At 35.2% G+C, this 12464-nt stretch overlaps 1 protein-coding gene across 1 annotated transcript; it reads right to left on the bottom strand.

Annotated features, from left to right (window-relative positions):
* Positions 1-80: 80 nt before the first annotated feature.
* Positions 81-11490, bottom strand: LOC146732624 (serotriflin-like). Its single transcript, XM_085492572.1, has 10 exons — positions 9776-11490; positions 8766-8872; positions 5019-5121; positions 4774-4859; positions 4332-4420; positions 3979-4014; positions 3434-3529; positions 2696-2809; positions 2225-2347; positions 81-1447 (listed from the first exon to the last, which is right to left on the bottom strand). Exons 1-10 carry the CDS (start codon positions 9980-9982, stop codon positions 1362-1364), a joined length of 1047 nt encoding a protein of 348 aa, XP_085348698.1. The 5' UTR covers positions 9983-11490; the 3' UTR covers positions 81-1361.
* Between the last annotated feature and the right edge of the window lie 974 nt (positions 11491-12464).

The following is a 12464-nucleotide window of genomic DNA, read 5'->3' as shown; positions in this document are numbered from 1 at the left end:
ATCTCACATACACATGCGTATATCAATACTATTATTGAATCTCAGACTTTTAAAAATAAAGGCAAACTCTGCAACAATAATCAGCTTATAATATAGTTAATATATTTACATCATTCTTGTACAATAATAACATAATTTATAAAAAGAATACAGTTAACAAAAACTCGATATGAACAGTTTGTTGTGTCACTGACAATACATCCTCTATTAAAATACAAAAAGCAAACCAATATGCGATTGTGGAAGCAATCTACACAAGTGTCCAGATTAAATAAAGTATTTTAAAACAGGTTGCGATTATCAAGTTTAAAATGCAGTAGCAACACTGCTGATAGTTATAAAAGCACAGTGATTCGTACATTCCCGTTAAAAGTTTCCAGTCCAAAGAGACGCATTATGTGTAATATAACACTATGATATATCTATTCCATATAGATGTTTTTTGTTGAAAAAAGAACTGAATTGAGATTTAAAGAACAACAATATTAACAGAATGATCAAAACTATCATTGATTAATATATACTTGCCATACATAAGTTTAGCGGTTGAAAACATCATGCAAAATTAGCATATATGCTGCTGGTTCAAAAAATATCTCGTTACTTTGAAGCTGGAATATCACGTATGGACAGGCCTTATACCAAAAAGGTGAAAACGAAAGTCAATTTTGGAATAATTAAAGGAGGTGAACTGATTTTAAGGTGAAAAGATTTTAATGAGTATATAAATTACTCAGTTCACTATTAACTATCAGAAGTTGCTCGGAATTACTTCGATAAAAGAACTTTGGAAAGCATAAGCAAACAAACAGAACACTCCTAATTACCAGCCTACTAATATCCTTATGTAGATAGCCATGCACTAATTGACAAAATATAGCCATACATCAGATCTGAAAAAGAGAAACGTTTTCTGCTACGTGCGTGCGGCCCTCTAGTGTTCAGATAATTGTTTGTTTTGTTTTTTTTACGCTCAGAAACGTAATTGAATGTAATTACCTCCAATGAAAACGTGAATGCAAATAACACGGTCACTGATTCGCCTGTTTCAGTACGGAGTACTGTGTGTTCGTGTGTCAATATGACATATATGCAAGATATATACAAACAACACATATAAACAGATATATGTTGAAGATGTGGTACATAAATTAGTCAGTGTCACCATTACAAAAGTGTTTAATAGATTACTCTGTATATGTCATGGGCTCATATTTTAAATCCAGGCAGCGAAGCGAAGCATTCCTTTACACACAACACTACTAGGCTATGTATATATTACAATACTCTAGGGGGCTATGGAGCTTGGATGTCCTATCGAGACTCTGTTGTTTCTCTGAGATGTAATGTTCTGTTTCATATCAGCATACCAATATTAATAATAGTGATGTCATCACGATGGGAATCACGTTCAAGTTCAAAGTTTTACTGCCAGATACTGATTCGACTGAAATAGAAATAACAACAACACATCTATATTGGCAATAGTATTCGTTAATAGATCGTTTAAAGCAAATGGCCGCCGTCATCTCATTGAAAGCGAGAAGGCCTCGAGACTTGTTTTCTGTTTTTCAAATCAAAGTTTCTAAAAGAAGTTTTCCATTAACTCCAGTCTACTGTTCCACTGATCAATATAACCTTGGTTACGTGGGACACAGGACGGGAACAGTAGCGAAAGAATTGTCGAACTTGCGTCTTTTGTTCCAGAGAAGTTGAGTAAATTGCCAGACAACTGGACGCTTTAAGTTCATAATTCACAACCTTTTCCAACGGTCATAATATTTCAACATCATTTTATGATAATTATCACGTATGCATGCAATTCCAAAAATACTTGGGTCAAGCACAGCATAATTTGTTCAGCTACCGAACCAAGAATGTACACTAACGGGAGCTAACTAGCTGTTTTAAATACCTAGAGGATCTACAACTTTGAAGGTGCAATTCATCTCAATGATTTTATTGAGACCAGAACAAAAGACAAACAAAACATTGGTTGTGTGTTTGTTCGTAATCCTTATTCGATTGCCTAGACTCGTAACCACTTGAATATTTGGCTAAGGCATGTTTATGTCAGATAAATGGATCAATTCGTTATATTATTAATACGATACATCAGCAAAAAAATGCCGAAGTACATGCAAAAAGACGAGTTATCAGAGGTAAGATTGTATTGTATAGTTCAGATCAGTACGTTGACCGTATTTGATAGGTAGACACTCACCACATTCATAATCCGCTCCGTATCCTTCATAACAGCTACAATCACATGTAGCGCCATCTATCACACCCTGAGAACACTGTTTCCCGTCACAGCAATGTTCTTCCGGAATATACGCCTCGTCAACTGAAAACCACAAATACGCGGTGTTATTATATTCACGTCACACACGGTTATGGCGTTCACATCGCATATATTTAATAAAAATGTCCCGAGCAAAATAGTTTACAAACACACCTCAGTTATAATATTAAAATAACATCAACACATTTACACGATAGAGCAAGTCTAATGGTGGCATTTATATGACGATGGAAAATTTTTATTTTTCTAATTTTCCGCTCAGTAACAATCTGCACAGATTTAATACGTTGCAACAAAGCCACATTTACCATACATGTATATTCGTTTAACATAAAGTAAGTTATTTTTTATACAGTAAGTTATTGGACAATTCCGTCCACTTTCACTCACCACAGACTCCACACATCAAAGGGCAGTACTTAGCCACAAAGTCCCATTCAGGCTCTCCGCATAACATAGGATACCAGCCGTCCCAGCAATAGTAATGGGAGTCAGCACACTCGTCTGACAAAAAATAGATTGTTAATTGTGAAATACACGCAACAAAGTACATATTGACATACCAATGCGTTTGAGGTTGCTTATATGCATGCCGCGAATGGGCAAGGTCACATAAAAAACACAGAAGAAAGTTCCGTCTTTTGTGGCGAACAATACGCGATTCGAGGCACTTGAACATCCTGATTATACATACCTCCTAATATGATAACATCTTCGTCGCTTACCCAATTGGACAGTCTATATATGGTACATGCTAATTACTAAAGTCCAATGGTACTGTGTTTTCTTTATAAAACGCGATTTGAACAGTGCCGGGAGCGTGACAAGATTACAACCTCAGTCTACTATATCCGTCTGCGAAACATCATATTACACTCTTTAAATAAGAAGCGCCTCGATCGACGAAACCAAAATGACGGAGCGGATGAGACTGGTTTCGAGGTCGTTTGTCATTTAGAAAATAATAAATCTCTACAAAATACATAATTTTTTTTAATTTTTATTGACAGACGACCATTGCTAAAAACAAAAATCAACGCTGTGATCGGCGTCCTTTATAAAATTCACGTCACCGGAGCGCTCCGACGCAAGAGGGCGCACCATGAAGAAACAGTTTTTTTGTATTACCTGTACAGTCCAAGCCCATCCAGCCTGTATTGCAGGAACATTTACAATCATCTGTGGTTACTTTGGTGGCACAATTGAGACAGAGAAGTAGACATTCTGAATTCAAATATAAAGGATGAGTATTTATCGTGAAGTACAACCCATGTGACCGGAAGTTACCATAAATATGCACTTTAGACCTTTACCAGGTGTCTTCTTTTAAACAGTATATTTACAAACTCATAATCGTGTGATTACAATGCATTATGGGGGACACCGAGTGACATAGAATTGCACAGGAATGAACGATTGACGTGATTATACAGGCATGGTCAGCTCTAATGACTCAGTCCTATAAAAAGTGATATGTTGAAAAAGGGTATCGGTGATAGAGGGCGTCTCACTATACATAGTCTAGATCCAGTTGAATCCACGGCGGCATGAATGACACAGGGTATTTGATTCCTTCAAAAGATGAAAACCAGAGATCTTGTAAACTCATTTTATATTATAATATAGCAGAGAGAAAATCCCATTTAGAAAGGTATAAAAATGGCACTACTTACCGCAGTTACTTTGCCCGTCAACCATGCAATCAGGGTCTAGGGTAAGGTAACAATATCAATGTGAACGAAAAACGAAAACATTTTTTTTACCGGACCAAAATTATAGTCGACTAATAAACTAATTCGCGTTCTATCTCCAAGTTAACAGTGGTCTAGAGTGCAACAGTTGTATTGTATAACTCACTGTGTATTAATCATTGTGTAGTATAGTTATAGCACTGTACTGTTAGTCGCTGGCACCATACATAACACACACGTGACATGTAAATCATTTAAAGTATAACATGTAAATTACCTTCGGCATACATGGTCAACATACAGTCAACGTTACTGATATAAGACATGATACTTACTACACAGTTTGTCTTCGCACCAACTTGGATTACTGCATTGCGAACAATGGTGACCACTTTTATAAGGTCGCATGCCGGGATAGTTGCCTCTATTATGAAATGGGTATTAATGTATTAATGTGACATTTACATGGCATATTTACTGGGGCATATGTAGTTGTGACAACTGTACAAAAAGACAAGGTATAAACGCTCAGTCCGCCTGGCTGTCTGTCCATCCGTCCGTCTATCTGTTGTAGGTATATAATATACAGAAAACGGTTGTAGGTAGTCGCAGTCCATGGCAATTATTCTGTATAACCAGACGTTTCTGACAACGTCTGCTTCATCATTGGTAGATATAAATAGGAGTAGGGTGACAAAACATGCAAGGAATTTCACTTCTATCACCATGCTGACGTCACTATATAGTCTATACGTCATGTATCAAATATATACTTACTCTGGGAAATAATTACACGTTGTCACGTGATAGTTATCGCATTCTTGAATTCCACACCCAACCCGATAAGTGGTTGCCCACACCACCTGATTAAATACAATGATATAAAATACATTGCTGAGTTCCGTGAACATTGAATGATAATATACTTTGAGTGAGTTCAACAAACAATACGTCGCTACCGACAAATAAAAAACAAAACTTTATATCCTTCATTGCAAAATAATATTGATGTAATCTTTTACCGTTTCATAATGTCCGCAGTCGTGGTCTTCTCCGCTACACGTGTTCGTGGAATAGTCGTAAAATTTCCCTTCACTGTACCAAGCATCAATGGCATCCAAAACACTGTCAATGACATATAATCCAATGATAACAAGCATCAATAGCATTAAAACATTGTCAATGAAATATAATCCAATGATAGAAATCATCAATAGCATCTAAAACACTGTCAATGACTAATAATCCAATGACAACAAGCATCAATAGCATCTAAACCACTGTCAATGAAATATAATCCAATGATAGCAATCATCAATGGCGTCCATAACACTCTCAATGACATATAATCCAATGATAACAAGCATCAATAGCATCTAAACACTGTCAATGACATATAATCCAATGATAACAAGCATCAATAGCATCAAAAACACTGTCAATGAAATATAATCCAATGATAACAAACATCAATAGCATCTAAAACACTGTCAATGACATATAATCCAATGATAACAAGCATCAATATAATCTAAAACACTGTCAATGACATACAATCCAATGATAACAAGCATCAATAGCATCTAAAACACTGTCAATGACATATAATCCAACGATAACAAGCAACAATAGCATCAAAAACACTGTCAATGAAATATAATCTAATGATAGCAATCATCAATGGCGTCCACAACACTGTCAATGACATATAATCCAATGATAATAAGCATCAAAAACACTGTCAATGACATATACTCCAATGATAACAAGCATCAATAGTATCTAAAACACTGTCAATGACATATAATCTAATGATAACAAGCATCAATAGCATCCACAACACTGTCAATGACATATAATCCAATGATAACAAGCAACAATAGCATCAAAAACACTGTCAATGAAATATAATCCAATGATAACAAGCATCGATTGCATCTAAAACACTGTCAATGAAATATAATCCAATGATAACAAGCATCAATAGCACCTAAAGCACTGTCAATGACATATAATCCAATGATAACAAGTATCAATAGCATCAAAAACACTGTCAATGAAATATAATCCAATGATAACAAGCATCGATAGCATCTAAAACACTGTCAATGACATATAATCCAATGATAACAAGCAACAATAGCATAAAAAACACTGTCATTGAAATATAATCTAATGATAGCAATCATCAATGGCGTCCACAACACTCTCAATGACATATAATCCAATGATAACAAGCATAACAAACACTGTCAATGGCATATAATCCAATGATAACAAGCAACAATAGCATCCACAACACTGTCAATGACATATAATCCAATGATAACAAGCAACAATAGCATTCACAACACTGTCAATAACATATAATCCAATGGTAACAAGCATCAATAGCATCAAAAACATTGTCAATGAAATATAATCCAATGATAACAAGCATCAATAGCATCTAAAACACTGTCAATGACATATAATCCAATGATAACAAGCATCAATAGCATCTAAAACACTGTCAATGACATATAATCCAATGATAACAAGCATCAATAGCATCTAAAACACTGTCAATGACATATAATCCAACGATAACAAGCAACAACAGCATCAAAAACACTGTCAATGAAATATAATCTAACGATAGCAATCATCAATGGCGTCCACAACACTCTCAATGACATATAATCCAATGATAACAAGCATCAAAAACACTGTCAATGACATATAATCCAATGATAACAAGCATCAATAGCATCTAAAACACTGTCAATGACATATAATCCAATGATAACAAGCATCAATAGCATCCACAACACTGTCAATGACATATAATCCAATGTTAACAAGCAACAATAGCATCAAAAACACTGTCAATGAAATATAATCCAATGATAACAAGCATCGATAGCATCTAAAACACTGTCAATGAAATATAATCCAATGATAACAAGCATCAATAGCATCAAAAACACTGTCAATGAAATATAATCCAATGATAACAAGCATCGATAGCATCTAAAACACTGTCAATGACATATAATCCAATGATAACAAGCAACAATAGCATAAAAAACACTGTCATTGAAATATAATCTAATGATAGCAATCATCAATGGCGTCCACAACACTCTCAATGACATATAATCCAATGATAACAAGCATCAAAAACACTGTCAATGACATATAATCCAATGATAACAAGCATCAATAGCATCTAAAACACTGTCAATGACATATAATCCAATGATAACAAGCATCAATAGCATCCACAACACTGTCAATGACATATAATCCAATGTTAACAAGCAACAATAGCATCAAAAACACTGTCAATGAAATATAATCCAATGATAACAAGCATCGATAGCATCTAAAACACTGTCAATGAAATATAATCCAATGATAACAAGCATCAATAGCATCAAAAACACTGTCAATGAAATATAATCCAATGATAACAAGCATCGATAGCATCTAAAACACTGTCAATGACATATAATCCAATGATAACAAGCGACAATAGCATAAAAAACACTGTCATTGAAATATAATCTAATGATAGCAATCATCAATGGCGTCCACAACACTCTCAATGACATATAATCCAATGATAACAAGCATAACAAACACTGTCAATGGCATATAATCCAATGATAACAAGCAACAATAGCATCCACAACACTGTCAATGACATATAATCCAATGATAACAAGCAACAATAGCATCCACAACACTGTCAATGACATATAATCCAATGATAACAAGCATCAATAGCATCAACAACATTGTCAATGAAATGTAATCCAATGATAACAAGCATCAATGGCATCTAAAACACTGTCAATGACATATAATCCAATGATAACAAGCATCAATAGCATCCATAACACTGCCAATGACATATAATCCAATGATAACAAGCAACAATAGCATCAAAACACTGTCATTGAAATATAATCTAACGATAGCAATCATCAATGGCGTCCACAACACTCTCAATGACATATAATCCAATGATAACAAGCATAAAAAACACTGTCAATGACATTTAATCCAATGATGACAAGCAACAATATCATCCACAACACTGTCAATGACATAAACCAATGATAACAAACATCAATAGCATCTAACACACTGTCAACGACATATAATCCAATGATAACAAGCTTCAATATCATTCGCAACACTGTCAATGCCATACAATCCAATGATAGCAAGCATTAATAGCATCTAAAACACTGTCAATGAAATATAATCCAATGATAACAAGCATCATCAGTGGTATAACCCACATAAGATATTGTCCACATACTTGTGTTATTCTATGTATTGCATTTACACATTTGCAGTAAATGACTCAAATGTCAATCTCGGTGTGGGCTATACAGTAATGTTGCTATTGTATCTCACAAATTACGCAATGTGGAAGATGTTGATCGATTATCGACAAAATGTTTAATATTTTGGGGGCAATATACATTATTTAGGAACTTTAGAATCTGTGTGCATTTCCGATGGCCGTTGAGACAGGTTCGACGTAGAACTATATTCATGTTTCTTGTCATAGCGCTCGTCGAAAAACTGAAGGCAAATCGAATTTATCAGAAATAAAAAAAAAGAATTTTAATGACCGAGAAAGCGTCTATTTTTGAAAACATTTTTTCTATGCATTAAACAACGACAATATTCTCAGAACAGAAATGAATTCCACGTGATATTCTATTCAGTGTGACGCCACTCTGATAAAAATACAAATGGACATTACTTACTCGTCATGAGTGGCCAGATTCTGACCATACTCTTTATCAGGTGTATGCGCGAAGATACATTCTTCTGACCAGTCCTGGGCTAACTGTGCTAGATCGTCATCCCAAACCTACAACAACCACACTCATATATTTAAATAACATATTGGATACACTGATTAGCCATTGAATAAAAAAGAAAACATTTCAAAACATAACTACAAATCATACAAGTGTAGATAATACAATTTTATGTTATGCTAGCGATTATTTGTGAACTTTAAAAGCAGTTCACAGAACAACGTGGTAACGTGGTCGACTAGTGTTGCCGGTGTTACCTGAAATATAGTTGTAACTCACTAATTAATATATCGTTAGGCTATTAATCGGGCTTACAATTAAAGCGGGGGAGTCGTCACCTACACATGCGTCAGATGGCCATAGCGTCTCAATGTTTACAAACAAGCGTCTACCCATGAGCCTTTGTGTTCTCAGCGTGTGTTGTTATCATCACTTGGGACTCAATTCCCGCGCATGCGCAGGTGACGACCCTCCCGCTTTAAACAAGAAAAAACATTTATCAGATATAGTACGAGTACTGTCATAACCAAACCAACCATGTGTCGAGTTTTCTTGTTCTATTCACGAGAAATATGATATGATAATGCGACATGGCTCTCTTTATGACATAACATGTACAGACAGGGATTGAACACATGTTAAAATGCATGATAACAATGTCTGGTATATCAATACCTAAAGGCACAAATGGCAATATATTCTTCTATATAGCCAGACCGTACACCGCCGTCATTAAACCATCTATTATATATAACGACTAATGCAATAACGGAAAGAGGATTAGTGAGTGTGCGCCCAGCGAAGACTATACATTTCAACACCCGCGTAATGTCATTATATGGTGCTAGAGAAGTCAGAGGTCACTATCGTAAGTGATTTGTCTGACTGTACAATAATAATATTATTATGCCTATGTCACATGATTTATTTTTCGTTTGTTATTTTATACTCACCATTTTGCGCATATTGGATGCCTCCGGTATCACCTCTCGTCGCAGCATGTTGTGAGTTTCAACGATTGCACGTTTCTGTTCGTGTGTGAACGGCCAGACCCACGGGCTGAGGTCCTGTTCTGCGCTACAAATACCCGTAGGTGTCGACTGCCACTGGGCAGACAATATTAAAACAACAATAGTAAATCTAAGTACGTTGCGAGGCATATTGAGGCTAGTTCTCTGTCGCACACCGGCGATATGATTACCAGTACACTTCACAACACATACACATGGACAGTCGGTAAAGTCGGTAAATTCCGTACGCCAATGGTAAAGGTTGTATACAGTTACACCTGGTACGAGCCAGGGGACTGGCCATTCTTAATCACGTGGCTCATGTTTACATCCAGTACTCTGACATATCTTGTCCTTTCATAAATAACACCGTTTTCCTTTGTTTCTTCCTTTGAATTTAAATGTAATTTAAAGTTCAACAAGTCACACACATTTCAGTCAGAATCGCCATTCCATATTTGGCCTGCCCCTTCAAATCGTTATAGTACGTCGGAACTTATTCATTGATTGGGCCAGCTGTATTTTGTTATGTGTTTTGCGTGATGCTACTTGAGATTTTCGACCCACTTTTATAAAATAACATTTTATCTTCAACTCTAAATTGTTAACAACCAGACTGTTGGCAGTACAATTGCGACGTGTCACATAACTTAAGACAACTTCATCGTTATTCTCACATTTGAAGCTACGCTAGTAGCAAAGTTGAATTACACTGTCGCATATGCTTAGCTATAGTACTAATGATTGTCTACGTTTTTCCAATTCCTAAAATTCTTAATGTAGTCATTATTGTGGCGCGACTGATTCAAATTATAAAATTTATGAACAACAAAAGGAAATGCATGTGTAGCCGACATACCACATATATTACATTGTTTATACCACCCTTTATACATATACACAGATATTAAAATCACATCAAAGCCCCGTCAGCAATGGAATGAATCTTGGAATGTGAATTGTCGTCTTAGTTTACTCTAGGATACATTCATCGGTGTTATAAACAATTCAATATTATTTGTCCATCCTAGGTAGAGATTTAAACCGTTACCTACCGACAACAAGTTAAATATTAGTCGTGCATCCTACCTAGAGATTTAAACCGTCACCCACCGACAACGAGTTATATTGATGGGGCGCATGTCACCGTGTCACGCCACGAAACAAGTCAGCTCGTGTCTCTCAACGATTGCTATAAATTAACCTTTGGGACGAGTACCCTTCTTTAAACAGTAAAGTCGATTGTACTATGGGTGGAATGGCGGTGACAAAGCCCCCTCACACTCTTACGTTTCAGTGGAAATACTCATATAGGTATACATATAGTTATCCTTGCTTGAACAAATGCTTACAGAAAAAAAGTGAAACAGATACTTCAACCCAAACAGTTTTTGCTATTTAATATTAGTAAAATAATCCCCATAACAAGAAATAGTCAAATCGACCCGTTGACGCCGTGTGGTTCATTTAGGAGTGTCTATACATACTATTCAGACGATCTGTTCAACGCGTTAGGATGTTTGTTTTGTATGCATAACGAGGACAAACTAATTATTAACATGCACCAATTAATTAATTAATAATTAACTTATGCTATCAAAAGAGCAAACACGTCACGGTGTGTTTATATTGATATGGAGAATACCAGGCATATATATTTGTGAGTCAATTATGAGTCTGAAAATCTGAATAATTATAGAGTACGGAACAGAGTAGAGTTACGTAACTATAAATATCTTAAGATAAGACATATGTAGTTTTACAGTATTCCACGGCGGCTTTACAAACAATAAAACGATAAAAAAAACTCAAACTTTAAACTCACTTCAAATCGATGTTTTTTTTTAAAATCATAAACTCGCCTCATTTACTTTAAACTCGTCATAACGACTTCAAATATGAAATAATGAATTTAATCTTTTATTAACAACGTTATTCAAGTTTACTTTGACGTCTTCCAAATCGCAATAAACTCGTTATAACAACTTTAAGCTCGTAATAATGACTCAATCAATGTATTTTAAAATCATATTAGACTTGCTATAACGTTTTTAAACTTGTTATAACGACTTGAAACTCGAATTAAAACTTTAATCTCCTAATAACGACGTATTTAAATAATCAAAGAAATGTCTTCTTAAATTGTAACACTTGTTGTAACGATTTTAAACTCTTAAAATCGTCGTAAAGTAATAAAGTCGTAATAACCTTAAAATAGTTGTGACTAAGCTGTCCACGGTACTTGTATCGTTGTGATTTCTTTATTCAGCGCCGCTCCCACCAGTTAAAATTAACACTAAATAGAAGAAGTTGTGAAGTTGTCATTTGTCATTTCCTCCGAACTTGCTTCTCTGAAATCAAATAAACTTACTGGAATTTGAAGTTGGGAGATAGAAAATCATTCACTAACATTACATAAGTGTATCTTTGCTTTGAAAGAAATTATTAGACATTACAATTCCCGTGGAAGTCATGCATCTGTTTGCTTTCTCGATGCATCTGATGTCTTTGCAGGGTCAATCATTGGACCTTGTTTAATAAGCTCACAGAACGCATGGTGCCGGGTTACATTATTCAGTTTCTTATCAACTGGTATAAAAATTAAATGTACTGCGTGAGATGGGGGGGGGGG

This window comes from Saccoglossus kowalevskii, chromosome 17 (genome assembly GCF_978046115.1).
Source record: "Saccoglossus kowalevskii chromosome 17, keSacKowa6.1, whole genome shotgun sequence".
NCBI lineage: Eukaryota > Metazoa > Hemichordata > Enteropneusta > Harrimaniidae > Saccoglossus > Saccoglossus kowalevskii.
The sequence above is the reverse complement of the archived record's forward strand: the minus strand, read 5'-3'. Positions and strand labels throughout refer to the sequence as shown.